Source organism: Anneissia japonica, unplaced genomic scaffold (assembly GCF_011630105.1).
Source record: "Anneissia japonica isolate Jap-2015-1 unplaced genomic scaffold, ASM1163010v1 scaffold9_len2422644_cov172, whole genome shotgun sequence".
Taxonomy (NCBI): Eukaryota; Metazoa; Echinodermata; class Crinoidea; order Comatulida; family Comatulidae; genus Anneissia; species Anneissia japonica.
The window spans coordinates 1,675,829-1,697,894 of NW_022758107.1; the positions used below are offsets into that span (position 1 = coordinate 1,675,829).

Sequence of the window (22,066 nt, forward strand, 5' to 3'; positions counted from 1 at the left end):
ATAATAATAATAATAATAATAATAATAATAATAATAATAATAATAATAATAATAATAATAATAATAATAATAATAATAATAATAATAATAATAATAATAATAATAATAATAATAATAATGAACTTGAGCAGAAATTATTGAATTAAAAATGTGTACCCTTATTTATATAATGGAAAAAGACAATAGGCCTATAATCAAAACATTTCCAGTGACTGGAAGTGTTTCTCTGTAAAATAATGGGTAACATTTTCTAATAATATTTCTATTTTCTAAGAATTTCTGTTTTGAAGTTGATAATTAAATTTATTTATGTTAGCCTACTTTATACCTACTTCAAAATAAGTTTTTTAAATGATTTTTATTTTGGTATTTTGCATGGGACACACGTTTACTTGGCTTTTTTTCTCATTTTTTTTGTATTACCATCAACATATAATACAGTAAGTAATGAAATAAATAATGCATAAACATTTGGAAAATAGATCGAGAATGTATTGATATTCTTTGGGATTTGGCCTGTCAATCAATAATCAAGCAAGGATTCTACACACATGATAGTGACGTGTACACACAAAACAGCTGGCAGAGCTTAGTACTTCTAGGCCTAGCGCTAACATAGAGTGTGGTGTATGTGTATGCCCATGCTGCAGGCTCTTAGTACACTAGACTCTCCGTTGGCGATTTCTTATGTAGATATGGCTAGGCCTAGCGTCTGCCTCTGATGCACAGCGATTTCAATATTTAGTAGTTCTGCGGTTATTGATCCGAATGAAATGAATTTTTAAGGTTACAAGTTAGTCTGTGGAAAGTGTTGACAGTAAGAATTTTAAAAATGAAAAAGTACTATGCTGTTTTCGGTTCTCTTATCTTTTGCGTTGGATTTCTGTCGATTTATATGATGCTGGACCAAGCTTCGCTGGACACATTTTCTGGTGGAGCAGGGGGAGCGATGTCTCAGGTACAGATAAGCCTAGGCATGGTTATTCGGGTATTCACTAGGCATAGCCCAGGCTTAGTCTTAGAAACATTAGAATCCAGATGGGCCAGGCCTATACGTTTTACAAGTCTTGTAAAGTGGCTTGATCGGTAGTGTACTGTTGAACATATGTTGCTTTGCCTTTAAAAAAAAATATAATTTATAATTAATTATAACCAAACCTAGGCCTAGGCCTAGGCTTAGCTAGGCTAGGCCTTTTATAGGCCTAGGCCTAAACTATTTTATACTTGTTTTTTATTGCCTATTGTTATTAATGTTATTAAAATTGGCACTGTAATGCACTTTAGATAGTACTCGGCCCCTAATATCCCCCTCCCCTAAACCTGTCCCTCTAGGTAGGCACCTATTTTAACCTTAACCTCAGTTGTTATTTTAACTAATTTCACTAGGCCCCCAAGTAAAATATATGATTACACTGATATACTAATAATTATTTTATGTTGTTATTTATTGCTTATATCATTCAGAGGGAACTTAATGAAATAGGAGCAAAAATAAGTGATTTAGAATCCAGTCTAGCCCGTCACAAGGAGAGTGTTAAGACCTTGCGAGATGCGTTGCGTGCTCTAGCGAAGGGTGACGATACATTCCAGATGGACAAATTGGACTTGGGGATTGGTGATGCTCAAGTGAACCACATTAATTTCAACAATCAGGGGGACAAAGCAGCCACCTTCAATAAAGCTGTGAAGAAGCAGACGTCTTCAGCGATCAAGCATGAGGCTATTGATTATGGTGTGATGGACAAGGGTGAAATGATCTTTGCCCAAGTCGATACAAATGAATGCACGTTTGCTAAAACTCCTAGTGGCAACTCGGCCAACATTCAGGTATGTATTATCAATGATCATTGTTTTCTCTTATTCAGTTCAATTCAATAAAGATTTATTTGGTAATTCTCTCAAAATATAAGAGAAGTGACCAAGGAGCCCGCAGAAGAAAACAATTTCTGTCGGGGTGTACCCATTACACAAAACACAAACAAGCAATTATCAATATACTTGTACATACATCCCTTCGTCCAGCTCAAAATTTATTTATTCATTCATTATTAATTTATTCAAAGGGTCTGATTCCATAAAAGGAAAAAAGAGAGAAGAAAAGAAAGAAGAAAGAGGGGCGCACAGTACTCTAAAACAAGCTATTTTTCGATTGTATCAGAGTTTATGTTCAAACATTTCAACAAATTTCTCATGCACCACCAAACTTTTTCTTCCACCCGCTCGGTCCTTTGCATGTCACATGGCCCCTTCCCAGATTTTTCTCTGGATCTGCCCCCTCCCCCGATTCATCTATTAATTTCCCCCTGGACCCCTGAGCATTGTTATTGATGATTATGATATTATAGTTTCCTACTTTCCAATTTTTCTCCAGATGCTGGATGTATTTGATAAGCTACCGTTCAATAATCCTAACGGAGGTGTTTGGAAGCAAGGTTTTGATATCAAATATGAGGAAAGCAACTGGAATGATGAGCCATTGAAAGTGTTTGTGGTTCCACATTCCCATAATGATCCTGGTTAGTAAACACATTTACTGTAAATGCTCGAATAGGTGGTGCTCTCGAATAAGCGCACTGAAGCCTCCAAAAATTGTATAAGTTCTACTGCACTTAATATTCAAGCGGCACTTATTCAAGCATTTACAGTATCTACAACATGTGCAGCCTGACATCAATTTTGTTGAGGCCCACATTAAAGCCAGGGTCCGGAGAAACCATAGGCTTAGCCAGCGAGCCGTCCGGCCGTCTTTTGGACGGCCTACAATTATTTAGGATGGCCACTTTTACCGTGACGACTTGGACAGCTTGGCCTAATCAGTTTGGCCTAGCCTAATTGGGCCTGGCTCACCTTTAGCAAATTTTTATATTCCTCAAATCTTTCGCATTAAACTAAAGCTAAATAATATTTATGTTTGATAAAAACAACATTTATTGATTAAATGTAAGTTGTTTTCTTGGTGCCCTGAGCAAATTTTTATATTCCTCAAATCTTTCGCATTAAACTAAAGCTAAATAATATTTATGTTTGATAAAAACAACATTTATTGATTAAATGTAAGTTGTTTTCGTACTAATATTCGGTTGGGATTCCCAAAGATGGGCGGGGCATGGCCCGCCAATTGGCTCGGTGCCACGCCCACTGGCTTCCATTTTGGATGGCCTATTTCGTTTTTCTGGCTAAACCCCAAGGAGAAACAAAACATTTTGATATGCTATGCAACTGATTTTTCTGAGATGCAAAAGGGTGTTTGCTGAAAAACTTGGGAACAATCACCCTTTTTGATCAGAGTAATTAAAATTATTAACAAAGATATTACATAATAAACAAAACCCAGAACATAAGAATGTACAAAGTAAATTTAAAATTTATCCCTTGTATTGTACGTAAATGTTTTGAATTTAATTTATTTTTACCTTACCATTATTTTAACTTTTAACATGTTGACTGCTAACCCTTTTCCCCTAGTATCATCCCTAGGCATAAACGGCGCTCCATTAAAAAAATTATTCCCATCAACTGTATAATGAAACACGAAACATAGATCATTACTTCAGGGTTCTTCCCTGGACCTCCAGGGCGAGAGTTCACGATCTGGCGAACACTGCCAGCAAGTTTACGTGCAATACAAATAGTGGTATGTGTAGACAGGTGCGGACATGAACTCTATGCCCTTGGTGCCCTGAGCGAATACTGTCAGGCGTGAACTTGCATCCTTGGCAGCGAACAAGTTAATTGAATTTTTAAGGTTTTTCAGATTTTACCACAGACAGAATCCTATTCATCTTTTATTTTTAATTATCTGTTTCCTTTGTGTTATTTCTTTCCAGGTTGGATTAAAACTCTTGATAAGTATTTCCAAGACCAGACAAACCACATACTAGACAACATGGTTGTAAAGTTACTGGAAATGCCGAAAATGACTTTCATGTGGTCAGAGATTTCATACCTATCTATGTGGTGGAAGAAAATTGATGAAAGAAAAAAAGACATCACTAGAAAGTAAATACATACTAGTCAATTAAAATTGGTAGCAATGGTGTGTGTTTGTGTGTGCGTGTGTGCGTGTGCGTGTGTGTGTGTGTGTGTGCGTGTGTGGTGGGTTCTCAAATTGAAGGGCGAACTGAATATAATACAGTGTAATATCTTATTTACCAACAATTTTCTTGCAGACTTATAAAGGAAGGTCGTTTAGAAATTACCACAGGAGGCTGGGTAATGAATGATGAAGCAAATACTCACTATTATGCAATGATAGACCAATTAATAGAAGGCCATGAATGGTTAAATGCTCATATTGGTAAGATATCATCTGATAGTTTCTGCAATAATTTAAATTATGTCATTTTGATATAAATCTGCACAATTGCAGAGTTAATCAGTAATTACACAATATATATGTAACCGACAATGTTACGAAAAGATTTCCTAAAGTGTACTTAATGCACTGCCAAAGAGAGTTTTGCAAAATTGTTGTATTTCTGTATAAAAGTATACTGGTAAGATGTCAATTTTTTTCATATGAAATTTATTAGTTTCTGTGGCACTGCATTGAATTTACAGAGAATCACTATAAAAATACACTCGCTATATATGATAAACATTTTCTACATTGTCTGAGAAGCTATTATCATTATAGAGAGATCATTCATTTAATCACTAATATTATATTGTTTTTCTGCTAGGTGTTAAACCCAAGAATGGCTGGGCTATTGATCCATTTGGCCTGTCTTCAACCATGGCTTACCTCCTGCAACGCATGGGTCTAGAACACATGGTTATTCAACGTGCCCACTATACCATCAAGAAATACTTTTCATCGACAAAGAACTTGGAATTCATGTGGAGGCAAAATTGGGGTAAGTGTAAAAGTAGTAAAGTACTTACTTTTTTTCTCCTTCGTATCCAGTAGTAAAGAGAAAGTCCCATTATGAGTTTTATGCTCTGTCTAAAAAGCTCTCAAGGTTTATTGGATGCTGGGTGTGGGGTTGGATGGAAGATGTAATGTTATGCATTAATGTAAATCTTAACACAATTCAGTTTTGTACTTCTTTTTGATATTGAATTAAAACCAGAATATATGGGAGGCTTGCAATGCCAAAACTAGTATCAGTGTTCAAATAAGAATACATACATTTTTTAATATATTCATATTTTCCACTTTATAAGGTCACTGTTCATTTATTGAAATCGATGTACTATTGCTATTTTTATGAGTACTCAGTACTAAAATATACAATACTTCCACATTCCTATGCTAATTACTCAGTATAATATTTAGCGACAATATGCTGGTTTTTCTATGGCAAGCCTCATATAATTTATATTGTTAAATTTGAATATTATTGGTGTTTCACACTGTTGGTTTGGAATAAAGAATATAAATTTGTTTACTCCACACCAGACCATGGCTCCAGCACGGATATGTTCACTCACCTGATGCCGTTTTACAGCTACGATGTCCCACACACATGCGGACCAGACCCTAAGGTTTGCTGTCAGTTCGACTTCAAGCGACTTCCAGGTGGTCGTATCACCTGTCCGTGGAAGGTTCCACCAATCCCAATTACACAGACAAATGTAGAAGGAAGGTATGAAAAGAAAGTTTTATGGATAATTGTACTTGACTGATTACAAACGCTTTGGTAAAGCTGTCTTAAGCTTTGCCTACACTCTCAAATTTTACAACTTGTGTATGTACCCTTATATTGGCATGATAATGTCATATTATACCCAAATATGGGCATATCACATTTATTTTTCACATAAAACACATTTATTGGTCACATAAATTTTGATAACAAAATAATGTAAAGAATGCATATTACAAATTGCAAGACCTCATTTTGCAACCTAGTGCCACCCCGCACTTAATCATCAAACTCCCCCTCCTCCTTCATGCCCCTTGCATCTGCTCTCCCAAATCAAGACTCCTAGATACACCACTTGTGAATGAATAACTTATTTTTTATATTTGTTAACTTTCCATTACCTTGATTTTCTAGGGCTAGGTTACTGCTGGATCAGTATCGTAAGAAATCCCAACTGTTTCGTTCCAAGGTGGTGTTAATCCCGCTGGGCGATGATTTCCGATATGATAAAACTGTGGAATGGGATAATCAATATAACAACTACATGCAGTTAATGTCTTTCATGAACAATAAGAAAGACTGGCATGTGGAGGTAAGGTCTTGTGCTCTCCTTCAAAGTCAAAGTAATATTTATTCATCAAAGATATTACTTCCTGCTGTCTCAACTCATTTCTCAGTTAGATTTTCATACTTCCTCAAGCTTGATCCCGCCTATTATTCTCCGCGTGAAATTAAAACCACCTTACTTATATAGCATGAGATCATGGGCCTGTTTTCAAATAGTCTTTTCCATCTTCTTAAAATTTTGTTCTAAATCATTTTTGTTGTGTTGGGGGTGGAGGTGGGGATCCATTTTATATATATTGTGGTGATCTTGTGTATAATAGCCCTTGAAGGCTTAATTAATTAATTGCATTCAACAGGTTTGTAGATCTATCAATTCTAATCGAACAGTCAAAAACTGATCTCCTTTTCCTAAAATATAATTGCTAAATTCCTATATATACAGAAAATAGAAATATATTTTTAGATTATTTCCTAAACTGCCATTGGTGTACTTGTGTAGTGTATGTGTATGTTGGCCACACCAGCTTTATATTGTACAATACAAAAGAATATTATTTCTGAGAGTTTACCTATCTGTAACGCCATGTAAAATGAATATTTTCATGCATGGCAATGATTACGTTGAAATCCGTCATATATTTCTTGTTTTTCATTTAAACATTTTTGATTTACAGATTAAGTTTGGAACTCTAGAAGACTACTTCAAAGCATTGTATGAGACTATGCACACGGAACGAGGCAGCTTGCCACAGGGATTCCCTGTCCTCAGCGGTGATTTCTTCACATACGCAGATCGAGATGACCATTACTGGAGTGGCTACTTTACGTCTAGACCATTCTACAAAAATCTTGATAGAGTTCTAGAATCTCACCTTAGGTATTAATGATGTTCATTTGACTTCTGAAATATCAAAATACTAATAATACCTGTTATTAAAATGATAATGATAATTAAAGATTTGGTAAATTTAGCAAGCATCCACCATTACCAGCATTACTACTAGCATTGAAGAAATGGATCTTAAAGATAAACTTAATTAGTTACTAATTTATAAAGCAACTTGGCTCAATCAGCTAAACTGTGATAGCCACTTTGTCTGCACTGAATCATGGAGATCACTTGGTTCTCCCGGTTCAATTCCCATTGCTGCTCTGCTCATGTTTCAGCTGGAGGGCAAAACTGGCCGAACGGTGGGATTTGAACCAAATATCATCTGGCTACCATCAGATGCTCATCCATTTGAGCTATGGGGGCTATGTGGTACACACACAGACAGAAAACAGGACATGTTTTCTCAATTTACAGTAGAATGCACAATGAATACTGTAATAGTACAGCACGTTTCATTTGTTCCATAGGGCTGCAGAAATAATATACTCAGTTGCTGCGGCAACCGCTCGTCAACATGACTCGACCACATTCCCATACAACGACCTCATTCAAATGCTTCACACGGGCCGTCAAAACCTGGGACTATTCCAGCATCATGATGGAATCACAGGAACCGCTAAGGATCATGTTGTGGTTGATTATGGTATCAGGTAAGGTTTTCATTGACCTTTTTAAGGTCAGGTTTTGATTGACCTTTTTTAAGGTAAGGTTTTGATTGACCTTTTTTAAGGTCAGGTTTTGATTGACCTTTTTCCGCAAAGCCCCACCCCTTAGATATTGTTGCTAAGGTCTCACCAACGACAGTGTAGCAGCATACGCGCACACACGCAGTTGTGGGACAGTACATGTATTTGTGGGACAGTACATGTATTTGTAGGACACGCACATGTTGTTGGTCCTGTTGGGATTGGTCAGTTTGATTGACACTCTGGGAATGTCCATTAAGTGAAGATTCATTTCATCTTAGTCAACACAGTCAGGTTGATTATTCAACACTAGACTGACAATTAGCGGTGCTGATTTACACGCATGATTAGAAATACTTCCAGGGAAGCGGAGGAGGTTGCACTTTGTGTATGAGTGATTCTGTACCCAATGACCAGGGAAAACATTGCCTTGAGCAGTTTTCTTGATACCCCCCCCCCCCACAAAAAAAAAAGAAAAAAAGAAAAATGCTGACAAACTAAACAAAACTACTGGAAAATAATTTGTTTCTTATCTAGACTGTTGGCTGCAATTGATAATTCTAGAAAAGTGATGATGGAAAGCATTCTATTCTTATTGACGGATGATAAGAAAGTTTTTGCAAGGGACGTCAATTTCTTTGATGTTGTAAGTGATGTCGTGTTTGATCAAACTTATTTCATTTTTCAGTAGTGGTACAGTATTGGAGTAGATCATTGGCCAACTTTCAAAAGACTTGAAAGACGTTTGTGTGATAAGAATATCTGCGAAAACCAATATACACAAAATCTGACTGTGTATTACCAGCTTTATATAAGATCCTCATTGTTAATGACTGGTTTAGCTAATTAATTTCAAGATTAAGATATACATTTTGTAATGCTGGCTTTACTGAAGATCCTTTATTAATCACTAGTTTAATTGATTAATTAATTGTTATCTAATTATCTTTCAGAATGAAGATATACTCCATATTTTTAGTCTGACAAAGTTTGTCTCTGTTTTACTGAAAGATGCTAATTGTTAATCATTAGTATAATTGACTTATTTTGAATGTCATTGTCTTTAAGGATGAAGAACGCCATTCTCATGATTCTCTTCCCGATAAAAAAGTGGTGAAAGTTATGAAAGATGCTCCGAGGTAAGGAAAGTATCTTCCTTATTCAATTTTTTAATATGAATGCTTATAATTGTTGTGTTTTAGGTGTAAATGTTTATTTTATTAATTGCATTAATGTTATTGTTGTAGTAGCTATCTTCTTCGGAAGACACATGGTCGTCATTGGCCGGATCTGTTGACAAAATCACTGCTGGTGTTTACTTTGAGAGCCAAGATTTACCATGCTACACATATGTATTTCAGTTATCTTATTTTATTTTTATTCTTTTTAATTTTTTTAAATTTTGTCTTAATTTATAAAAAAAAACTAGCTTCCTGTAACCTTGGATGGGACCCTGACAAGTAATCCCCTCCCACTCCCACTTTTCGTTTGTCAACATGATTCTACGAGAAACATGCAATATTGATGTTGATGTTGTTGTTATTATTATTGTTTAAGATGCTGAAGTCATGCCTTAATTCAACAAGATAAAATTAACAAAAAACTAATTCTTTATTAGCATCATCATTCTGTACAATTCCATTGCTCAAGAGCGTGTTGAGATGGTTCGAATCCATGTGTCTTCACCAAATGTTGAAGTGCAGGATTCAGAAGACAAGGTGGTTGCCAGCCAGACAAATTTGGTTTGGACCAGCAAAGAAGGCTCATCTACAGATGTGTATGAGGTATGTATTTATTTTTTTAGCTTTAATTTAATTTTACAGAACTTATCACACTTATAGAACGATTATTATGACTTACTCCTAAAATGGTATTCTCTGGCGGAATTTTTTAGCTAGCACTTTCCCTTGTTGCTAGGCAAAAAAGAACAGTGGCTACTGAATTGCCATTCAGCTTAATTGACATAGAATGGCTGAGCAGTCAAGGCAGGGGCTCTGCAACCTAACTGCAGCCAGAATATTGGCGCTGGTCTGAATGGCACGCTCACCTATGGTTCTTGTGGTAGAACAAGTCTTCTCGGATAATAACTATAAACTGTAGGCCCAGTTTGCTCATTTCTAGTAGGGGATACCCCGGTGTACTGGTCCATGCAGCCCCTGCAGTTATGGACCATTTGCATGATGTACCTACGTAAACATAAACATCGCTCGCTGTAGTCAGTGGTGGCGCCAGGACCTGCCCGACGGAGGGCTAAAGGCCCCGACGGGGGGGCTAGTGGAGCGAATAGAGTCTCACTTGGCTGGGGGCCAGGGGGGCCGTCTAGGGCCGAAGCCCCCATGAATTATGGCGAATTCTTATTACTTATTTGATAGGCATCGAGTTACTATAATATGACTTCATGTAGGCTATGCTTTTTAATGTTGAAATCATCTTCAAAAACCAAAACATTTTGAACAAAGCAAGAAACAAATAGTATGCAATGTAACCATCTAATTTATTTTCAAATATAGTTTAATTTGATTGGTTGATATTTTATAATTTGTTGATATGATTGGTTAATTTATTTAGTTGAAATGACCTTGGTTGGTTGATATGATTGGTTGATATAATTGGTTGAAATAATTAGCAAGTATGATTGGCTGAAATAATTAGTTGATGTATGATTACGTGATGTTGATATAATTTCTTGAATTAATTGGTTTCTATATGATTAGTTGATTTATGAGAAATTGCTATATGATTGATTCACATGTGATTGTTTAATTTGATTAGTTGATATTTTATAATTTGTTGATATGATTGGTTAATTTATTTAGTTGAAATGACCTTGGTTGGTTGATATGATTGGTTGATATAATTGGTTGAAATAATTAGCAAGTATGATTGGCTGAAATAATTAGTTGATGTATGATTACGTGATGTTGATATAATTTCTTGAATTAATTGGTTTCTATATGATTAGTTGATTTATGAGAAATTGCTATATGATTGATTCAAATGTGATTGTGATGGTTGATATTTTATAATTTGTTGATATGATTGGTTAATTTATTGAAATGACTACTGATATACAAGAAAGTATAATACATACTCCAAGTATTGAAATACACGCCATCGTGTTGGGATTCAATATTTCGACATTAATTATGTCATCATCAGTCTTATCTGAGATTAATCAGTGGACCTTTCGGCTACTGATATATGATTGGTTGATATCATTTCTAAGTAAGTATGTGATTGGTTGTTGTATAATTGCTTGCTATATCATTGGTTGATATGGTTGACTGGTTTATTTCAGACTGTGACCACTAAAACTGATATGAAGGAGACAAATGTCGATGTAGAGTTTGTGATGTATGGGACAACAAACAAGAAAGATAAAAGTGGTGCTTATTTATTTTTGCCCAGTGGTCCTGATGAGGTAGTTAATTTTTATATTCTTTTTGTCTTGGGAATAAAATTACCGATGACCTGATTTTAGTAAGGGAAAGATTAATAAGAACTTACCTGTTTGAAAGATGATCAACAACCTGGATGTATACCAGTTTAATAATAATATGTATTTGTTCATTAACATATGTGGCAAAGACAAGCAAAAATAGTCACTCGTTGCAAAAATCAATTTTTAGTTATTAATACAGGGTTAAATTTTATTTTTGATTTTCTCCTCTGCTTAGATGCTTTTGGCAAAATTTGTGCTTTTTTTTTCTGCCCTCTAACAAACTTTAAAAAAAAAATATGTTTGCTAAGCAAGGTATTAAAGAAGACTTACCTAAGCTACATTATTCTATACACCATTTTATTTTAAAAAATTCTTTCAGCCACTGAGTTTATTACGGCCGTTGATACGTGTTATACGTGGCAAACTTCTATCTGAGGTTCACGTTATAAGTGAGAAAGTAGAACACACGATACGACTGCCAAAGTCAACAGGTCAGAGAACGTCATATTAATTTTTATATTTAATAATAATTAATATTATTTAATTTTTTAAATTGTAAAATGGAGCCAAAACCAACATTAGTGACCAAAAGAAGAAGACTGACTTTTTATGTATTCATGTTCTCCACATAATAAGCTTTTTAATATATTCATTTACTGGAATCAACTTACTATTGCCAAAGTTATGAGAAAAGCATTACAGCTTCTCTGTACCAAGGGGCCGTCTAGAGCCTCAGTCCAAGTCCTGGAATAGGAATAAAAAGTTTCTGGTAGGATTCACAGGAGAGTTTTTTTGGCTTTGTATGGTCCAAATTGTGCTTTTAAACCACAATAAGATTGGCAGTATGTTTGGATAGGCAAATTATGAAAAAGCTATTATAAAAAAGCTTATCCATGATATGGTTTCTCCATTAAATTTTGTTACTGAGAGAAGATTATTTAATTATGAGTTGTTCACATTCAATTAAATATTTAATTATTGAGGAAAGGCTTTAACCTCTTACTGACATTTGTTATCTTCGTTTCAGGTGTGGATGGATGCAGCTTAGAAATTGAAAATATTGTTGACATTCGAACGGAAAGAAATCGCGAAATAGTAATGAGGGTAAAGACAGGTATTCAAAACAAAGACAAGATTTTCTTCACCGACTTAAATGGATTCCAGGTGAATTAATGAAATTGTATTTAAGAATAACATACAAATTTATGAATATTCAATTAAAAAGTTAATAATTATATTTATAATACAGGTCTCCCTCTAATTAAAGACCACCTCAAATTATATACCACTTTTTTATGCCTGCCGCTCGCCAAAAATTATGATTTCGAATAAAAATAAAATGTTATTTTATGCTAATTAGCGCACCTGACACCACAGAAAATGGAAATTTTAGAAAAAAAAAATAAAAGTTTTTTCTTTATTTTTTAATTAACATTTATTACATAATGGTCAAAGAAGAAGAAAATTTTTATTACGCCCACCGCTGCCTTGAAATTTCCAAAAATAAGAATTGCCTATTTCTATTCCTAATTATATAAATTTAAAGCACTTAACCATCCCATTACTACAGTGTTTACATTCACCAACAACATGCCTTTTATCCCTATTATTGTAATTAGAGACCAAGTCTGATAAAAAAAAATCTCATAAAAACCCCAGTCCTAAAAATGGTCTTTAATTGGAGGGAGACCTGTAATAATATTAATGGGATTATTCTGTGTTTTTGCCAAGAGATACAATGTGCTGGCGATGTTGTATAACTTCTGATTATTGGATCCATAATTAGCAAACCAGCACAAAGCGCAACTTCCTCCATTCCCTGGGGGAGTAATCGTAGTCGTGGTTGCAATTTAATGCTGATACAGACTGAAATATTCAATGCCACATCATCCTACCAGGTACCGTACCCATTCATACTCCTTGGTGGAGAGAGAAATGTAGGTAAAGTGCCTTGCCCAAGGACACAAGCGAAATGCACAGTGAAGGCTCGAACCTCCAACCTCAAGGTTGAGAGAATGAAATGCGACCACTGCGCCAACCACTCCCACTTGTAGTATAAAGATTACTTGATTTATTGATTGAAAAAATAAGATTATTATTAATGATGTTAAATAATTCATTTAATGTTTAGATTCAAAAGAGGAAAACATTATCCAAACTCCCGACGCAAGGGAATTTCTATCCAATGGTGAGCATGGCATATCTTGAGGATACAACGTCAAGGTTCACCGTACACTCTAGGCAAACCCTCGCAGCAGCCAGTCTGGGACAAGGTATAACATGGTCTTCTTAACTAAGTTACCTATCATTAAATCACTCACATGTCCCTCATCATTCCATCTAACCACACATGTTTATCAACTACTTGGTTCGCTCTAAACTTAAATCTAGTTATCTGGATAACTATGTTCAGATAAATGTGACCATCAATTTTTTTCAGCATGTTATATTTCATTTTTACTTCATCTTATCCCACCTTTCCCTCATCTTACCTCGCATGTTTCATATTAGCTCATGTGCCTCATCTCACCTTGCATGCCTCATCTCACCTCATGTCTCATCTTAGCTCACATGTTTCATCTTACCTCACATGTCTCATCTCACCTCACATGCCTCATCTCACCTTACATGTCTCATTAACTCACATGTCACCTCTCACCTTGCATGTCTCATCTCACCTCATATGTTTTATCTTACCTCATACCTTTCATTTTGCCTCACATTCTCATCTTACTTCACATGTTTTATCTCACATCCCATGTCTCCTGTTACCTCACATGTCTTATATCACCTCACATGTCTCATCTCACCTTGCATGTTTCATCTTACCGCACATGTTTCATTTTACCTCACATCTTTCATATTACCTCACATGCCTCATCTCACCTCACATGTCTCATCTTACCTCACATATTTCATCTTACCTCGGATGTCTCTTATCTTGATTCTCCTCATTCTTCCTCAAATTTGCGTAATATCCTCATTCCTCCTCATGTTTCTCATCATCTCACCTCACATGAGATCTTGGGCATGAACACATGACATGCTAATGCAATAAGAACTTTGTTCACAGGGTGGCTGGAGGTGATTATGGATAGGAGACTAATGCAAGATGACAATAGAGGGCTCCAACAAGGTGTGATGGATAACAAGAGAACACCAAACAAATTTAGGTTTTTATTAGAAAGACGAGAAAAAGGCACTGAGCCTGGAGTAAGTGATTGTATATTTTTTTAATTATTGTATTAAAACAGCATTGGAATTTTTAATAGAAAATGAAATATTGTGATATATTGGTGATTAACATGACTTGTTAACAAATTTAGGTTTTTATTAGAAAGACGAGAAAAAGGCACTGAGCCTGGAGTAAGTGATTGTATATTTTTTTAATTATTGTATTAAAACAGCATTGGAATTTTTAATAGAAAATGAAATATTGTGATATATTGGTGATTAACATGACTTGAGGGAATTATGATGCCATGTTTCTATACAGTAGCAAAATAGCAGAAGATGTTATATGGAATTATAATGTAGTTAGATTTATATAACACTTTATACCGAAATGCTTTTAAAGTGTCAAGTTGTGGACTAGCTCATATAGTAACTTGCTTCTTCTGTAAGGATCTCTGTGTGTCTGAGCTTCCTGGTAAACCGGTATCAGTTATTCTTATCTGTCCACAACAGGGGATGAATGGACCAGTTCACCGGTGTAACCCCTACTTGTCTCGAATGTTGTACTGGGTTCTTTAAAGTGCACATGCACTGGAAACTTTATTAGCAGTGTTAACTTTCTTAAATTATGTCAATGACTTTTTACAGAAATTTAAGACTCGGGGGGGGGGGGGCGATGCCCAGAAGAATGTCGACGACTAAGCAATAGGTGAAACAACTAAATTTGGTCAACCTGGTAATTTGCAAACAGTACTCGACACCATTTACAACTGGACCAATAATAATAAACTTAAGATTCCCTTCCAAATGCCAGGTGATTAGATGTAACTTTGGTCGTCGACCACATCAGCCTCCACATCTCAAATGAAAATCTTCCTGTTGTAAATTCAGTAAAGTTAATGGGGGTAGTTTTTGATAATGACCTCAAGTGAACAAGTTATACTTACGGTATCATTGCCAAAGGCAATTGTGAACTTTTTATTTTGTTTTGTCATTGAGGAGACCCAGTTTCAATCTTGAACTCACTTAGTAGTGAGACCCTGGGGTCGGTGATCTCTTCGGTCTGAACATTTGACACAGAGGTGCCTTGCCGTGCATGACTCCTGTAGGTTGGCAGAGAGTGGGGGGTTTTTTTAAATATTTAATATTGTATATTTTTTATATATAAAAGAATTGTTATATATATATATATATATATTGACTCAATTGTTAAATTGCTCTTTAATATTTTCTTATGTAACTCTTGTCTTTGTAATTTTGGACGTCGTCTGACTTTTTAATGTTTCCAATGTAAATTTTAATATTTAATATTGCACTATTTTACTAATGATTTGTAAATTTTTAATTGCCAATTTTATATTTTTGTAATTTTATATTCAGTCTCTCAATTCACACATGCTGCATGTCTGTTTTGTATGTGTTTTTTTTTTTTTGCAATAAATATACCCAAATATATACTGTACATATGGATTTTTTTTGGTTGTGATTTTGCAGACAGACAATCTTCCCGTTGGTTATCCATCCCTCCTAAGTCATGCATCATCACTCATTACCAACCATCCGGTATACATCCATACTGCAATATCGGAGAATGCCAACGAGGCTAAAATCTTGCCAGAGTTTGAGATATTCCAGACGCCACTGCCGTGCGATATTCACCTAGTCAACCTGAGAACACGAGTGGAACAGACGACCAATATGGTAACAGCAAAAGATGAATCATTAGTGATTTTACACAGGCGAGGTTTTGACTGTTCTTTCCCAGGCCCAGCATTAATGTGCAATACAGATGAAGGCAAGGTAGGTTCAACTAATGTAAACAAGAGATGTTATATTTATATATATATATAAATATATATATATATATATATTTATATGCTTTGTTTTTGTACTGTATGTGCGGTCAGGAGATCCCTATGACAGTGACTTTATGTTGCTTTTGGGCAGTCCAGCCAGTCATCCATACTTTTCTGTTGTTTTTGACTGGTCATTTAAAGTTGATTAATTTCAATGTAAGTCTAGGCCATAATTTAGTATTCTTTGCCAACCATTATTCAGTCAAATCAGTAAATGTAGTTTGATTTATATAGCACTTTACAAGAAGTCTCAATGTGCTCAATGCGTTGACTAGCTGCTATTACAGTAACTTCTTTCACTCTTAAGCGTGACTTCGTGTTTGAGCAACTCAGCAAACTGGTGCCAGCTACTCTTGTCTTTCCACAACAGGGGCTGCTTGGCCCAGTACACCACGGTAACCCCTACTGGGCTTGAGATGTACTGGGTTCTTATTGTGCACACAAGCCCATTGTGTACAATGAACCTATAGTTTATAGTCCTTATCCAGGAATACTTGCATGCTGCTTGAACCACTGCAAATATTATAGCTAGAGGTCGTAGTGCCCCTGACGTAAAATCCAATAATATTGATATCAATATTATTGATATCAATAATATTGATATCAACAATATTATTGATATCAATAGTAGTGATGTCAATAATATTGTTTAATTTGTACTTTTCATCTGTTACAGGTCAGAGTTAATCAACTTCTAAAAAGTTTACAGGTTTCACATTTGCAACAAACTTCCTTATCAGCTATGTACGATGGATCCGAGCTAGCCCCAGATGCGACCGTTACTATAGAACCCATGGAAATCAACACATACAAAGTAAAACTCGGCTGAGACGTTTCACCGCAACTATTGTTGTTTACAATAATCGTTTTAGGGTCATCAGGTTGCTGAATATTCATGGTGTGTTTCTATATGCATGTTTGAATATTCAAGAGTACTATAAATGAATTGTAATGCACCAGTCAGATTTCTCTCTCTCTGAAATGAGTAAATTAGCAGCGGTTTTAAAGTCAACTGTTTATCAGTGAATAGGGAGCTTTCGCTTTGCGCGACGACGTAACACTAGAACAGATCCACTCTTGCGTCATCGTCCTACGTTCTCTGCACAAAGAAGATTCGGCCAAATTGCATCCTAGAATCCATGCAACAATGAGACTTTAACGTTCTTGCATGCACAGTTGACTTTTATTTATTTTATTTATTTATTTATTTATGTGACATCATTGTGTTCTACATCCTACCGTTGTTGTGCAGTCAAAAGCTCCCTACTGACAGTCAGATATTCCTGATATGGAATGACAAATACCAAGTACTAAGTAAGTAAAGTATTCATATGTTTTTTTTATGATTGAAGTGTGGTTATTCAGCCATTAAGTGAAGCATTCCCCCATTAAATATAACGTCCTGTATCAGATACCAATTCCAGACCAGTTCATATATTGAAACTAGGGATGTGATGTGAAAAAATAATGACAGATTTATGTTTAAGTATGTTTATTTCATCTTTATTGCAATCTTAGGATAAAAGTATGTGAAAGTATATTGCATAAATGATGGATAAAGAGAACTTTTACTTAAAAAATATTAAATTATTGACTGTACACAAAAAATCTATACACCAATAAAACACATCATAAATATTTTGAAATTAATTGATTGATTGATTGATTGGAAAGTTATTCAACAAAATATAAAAGTAGTACAATTTAATAATCTTTACTGTATTATATAAGAGTATATCAATATATTAGACATTAAATTCATAATTAATATAAAATATTAATATGAAAATTTTAATTTAGTCAGACTACATTGTAAATATACATTTAAATATTATGAATCAACAAATTTACATCATACAACAAATCTAGTATTAAAGTATGATAATTGGGGAAAAAGTAATAAAAATTAGTTACATCTTTACAGATCCTGAAATGCCAGCCAGCTGAACAAATAGTTGTCTGGCATGAATAAAAATTTAAAAAACTTTAAAAATATAAAAGACGAGTTTCGAGCAAACTCTATTTGAATTCTAATAGGGCGCCCCCTATCTCCTGGCAGGACCGTTTTCTTTAACGTTTAATTGGGTACATATGAAATCAGGGCAGTCGCACCTCTTGAAATTCTATTTTGTACTCATTGCTAGTACTAATTCTTTGTAGGAGCAAATGTGCTAAGATACTGTTTCTGATTCTGTTTCTGATTTCTTAAATTTATTTTTAAAATTTAATCTTTAGAACATAACTTTATATCTACCAATTTTTCCTTTCATTTTATTTTAAATTCATAACAAAGTGAAACATAGCTGCAAACAAGACCAAAAAACAGTGGTCCAGAAAAATGCGTAACTGGCTTTTAATATTTAAGCATTTTAAATAATATCTAAAATCACTTAATCATAACAAAGTAAAACAGAATTACTAACAAAATTATCTAGACAAGACCAAAAACAATAGCACAGAAATTGTGACCAACCCAGCTAAGTCATCAATTAAAATTTAGTTTAATTTAATTTATTGGTTATTTATCTTTAAATTATACATTTGTTTTTGTGCATAACATGTACATTATTGATAGATAATTTTATTGATGAACAAATCATGGTATATATATATTCTTTATTAAATTTTAGGAAAGCAAATCTTTTATGACAATTTAAAAATGAATTGCTATTTTAGGGTAACTTCTTGAAAAAATGTTTAGGGCTTTTTTTTTTGCTGAATTTAATAAATTGTATTTTTGATTTTTTGTTTTTTATTTTAAGCTGGTTATTGGGGTTTGGTTTAAAAATGAATTGTTATTTGGTATTATGTCATTATATGAACATTCTGTAATTAGGTAAACTTGATTTCTGTATTAGTTGTAATTGTATTTTGTAGATTTCTTTCAGTAGCCTAATTTTAGGATGACATGTATTTTAATTTCTTAGTAAACTGGCTATAGAATTTCCAGTTTTTATTCTTTCTTAAGAAACCTATAATATAATAATGAATAAAAATTACATACATGTGATATAAAAATCAATGAAATATAGTAGAACACCCTCCTTTGTGGCACTCCTATTAAGGGGACACTTTTTTGGCCACAAAAAAGGACAGAATATCTTTTAACACTACCAGCTAACTCCTATCCAGAGGACACTTCTATTCAAGGGACACCCCTATTAAGGGAACAACACTTTTTTTCTCAAATGTGTCCCCTTATAGGGGCTCTACTGTATTTTCCAGAAATTGAGGGAAAACTCATGTGTAAATAGATAAAATAGATTGCTTATACTTTATAGTGTACAGTATCTGTGTACCTTATTTGTATGTTGATCATAGAATGGAATACAGTAGATTGAATGATAAAAGACAGTTAATTCAGTAAATATTTTCATTTTATATTTTCCTTTAATTGTTGACATTTGCTATTACGTTATTGTTATGAAAATTCTATCACCTGAAATTGCCCATAATTGTATCGTTTGTGGTTTAAAATGATTTGCATTTTATTTGATAAAATGGTGAAATGTGATGTTTGCTGTAAATTGGACAATACACTAGCAGGCAATCCCCTGGTGTTGGTTTTTTTTTCCATTTTCAGTATTGCATTCTTTAAAGCAAGGTGGGCATAAAAATCGGTCGGAGACCCAAAGTGAATTTTTGATTTAACACTGAGGGCCGCACCCAAACTTTGTTGTTTCCAGTGTGCTTCCAAAAATCAGGCTGCACTTTGCCCAGATGTGCTTTAAAGCCTGTTTTCCATAAAATTGCTACATGCTATAGACAACTTCTTCGGTGTTGCTGATTTGTTCATTGAATCGGGGATGGAGCCTTCCCGATTGCGTCAGGGACAGCTACGCAGTCCAATGAATGCAGTGAATATGCTGTCGCAACTCTGGTCGCAACAGTGTAGCATTTTTATGGAAACACCAGGCTTAACATGCACGTAGGCAGCCCATGATTGGGGTCACTGCACAGTTTTCGGGGTCACTGCACAGGGGTTATCATCAGTTTATTCAATTGTACTAAACAACTCTTGTTCATGTTTATTTCACATTGGCTAGTTTCCATAAGGTGTGATATTTAATTACAGTGTATTCATATAAAAATTAATTTCATCCATGCCAAGATAATGTTTACTTCGTAATGAAATGGAATGATTATAATACTTTGTGAAAAGGCAAATAGTGTTCAAGAAGTTTGCTAAATTATGAACACCTGTACTGTATGAATTTTATGTAATATCGGCCATGCTGTGGCGTACCTAAGAGGGTGTTTAAGTGCGCACTTCCCCAGAAAATGCTTGGTTCCAGGCTGTCCCACTGGACTCGATTAATAATAACATCATACCACCAGAAATCGCTAGTTGATTACCCATCGCTCTTCCCCACTTTTCCCAACTTAATCCTTGCACCCTCATGTTAATGCTCCTGGATACGCCACAGCAGCCGTGATATAAAGGCAGGATGAATACATGGCACAAAAAGCATTTATCATTCTATCAAATGCACCTTTCTGGTATGCCAATCAAACTTGAAGCTGACCAATCAAACGCCAGAAAAACTTGCACAAAAGCTATTTAATTATAAAGGTCCTGCAATTTAACAGCAGCACGGAGCTTCCGATATGTTCGACGACGCGACGCTAGAACGGAATCACTCATGCATGACCGTCTTTAACGTTCTCGCATGCGCCGATAACTTTTAGCGACGTCATTACGTTCTACGTCCTACCGTCGTCGCGTGCAACCGAAAGCGCTCTAATATCCAAGTTGCTTGGCAATAGCGGAAAGGTCCATTGTGTAAATATCTTAGGATAGCCTTTTCTTACAGGAAATTGTAAATATCAAGATGTACATTTTATTGAGAATTAAAAACTGATCAAAACAGAATGACATGACATGAATCTTCCGGCATACATTTATTGCATTGAGTGTTAAAATGATAAATAGTATAGGCAGGGGTCCCAAGTCTCCTGGAACTTGCGGGAGTCCCCCAGAAATAGGGACGGCCTCCCGTACTCCCGCAAGCAGCCAAGAATCTCCCAGATATTAACCCATATCCTGCAAATTCATAATATTTGCATGTTTGCACTGCTTTATTTTCATTTGTCTCACGGAAGTCATTGCCAATGTGTATCACAATGTGCAGCCAAATAAAATAAAATGTTACGAAATCTCATTAACCACATCAGTAATCCAAATCTGTAAACATTTTTTTTTTAATGGAGAGAAAAAGAAAATCGTATTCAAATTTTAGTCCGAGAATGTTATTTTCGGCCATCTAGAGGTGCCATAATCATAATTTTCTTACCTCGCCCTCAACGATGGTGGGGGCTTAGGTAGTATCAAAGAGAGTATCAAAGAGTATAACTATGGTAGTATAGACCCCACATCTGTGATAGCCCCTCTCCCTGGCCCACACTGCTATTGCGAATTCTCGGAACCATCACTCCAGATCTCCAACACATGGGTGGCACCAGGATTTGCTCGAGGGGGCGTTCGAAGTCCTGGTATAGGAGTATTTTATATTAGGCCTACCGTATTTATTCTAAGAAACGCCCCGAAGCGTTTATTGTTCAAAAGGTTTTTGAAGATAGGGAGTTCATTCGAGGGGGAGTTTATTCGAGGGAGGCGTTTATTCGAGGGTGGCGTTTATTTTTTGGTGAAAAATGGATAATCATATTGACCTACACAAATAAATTCCCCTTAATTTCACTGTAAATGTGGAACTATAACATTTCCCCCCTCCCTTTTTTCACCAAAACCCCGGCTTTTTATAGCGAGTGTGAAAGAACAACAATTACGAATGACTATGTCATGAATTTTGAGTTATTCACTTGTGCTCTGTTCAAGGTGCGATGCGTATTTCCGGACCAAT

At 35.1% G+C, this 22,066-nt stretch overlaps 1 protein-coding gene across 1 annotated transcript; it reads left to right on the plus strand.

The window, feature by feature from the left end:
• Positions 1-577: 577 nt before the first annotated feature.
• LOC117125135 (alpha-mannosidase 2-like) lies at positions 578-21,086 on the plus strand. The gene is made up of 20 exons (XM_033271535.1): positions 578-958; positions 1,465-1,827; positions 2,372-2,516; positions 3,828-3,999; positions 4,170-4,297; positions 4,683-4,856; positions 5,402-5,588; positions 6,003-6,180; positions 6,830-7,032; positions 7,515-7,697; positions 8,271-8,379; positions 8,802-8,872; positions 9,352-9,521; positions 10,964-11,154; positions 11,555-11,666; positions 12,203-12,339; positions 13,307-13,448; positions 14,249-14,388; positions 15,844-16,149; positions 16,882-21,086. Exons 1-20 carry the CDS (start codon positions 833-835, stop codon positions 17,032-17,034), a joined length of 3,390 nt encoding a protein of 1,129 aa, XP_033127426.1. The 5' UTR covers positions 578-832; the 3' UTR covers positions 17,035-21,086.
• Positions 21,087-22,066: the final 980 nt, after the last annotated feature.

Bases quoted from the DNA above. Each gene is read 5' to 3' on its own strand.
- LOC117125135 (XM_033271535.1), top strand. From the start codon at position 833: ATGAAAAAGTACTATGCTGTTTTCGGTTCTCTTATCTTTTGCGTTGGA. The intron at 1,828-2,371 runs GTATGTATTATC...ATTTTTCTCCAG, and splicing joins GCAACTCGGCCAACATTCAG to ATGCTGGATGTATTTGATAA. The intron at 4,298-4,682 runs GTAAGATATCAT...TTTTTCTGCTAG, and splicing joins ATGGTTAAATGCTCATATTG to GTGTTAAACCCAAGAATGGC.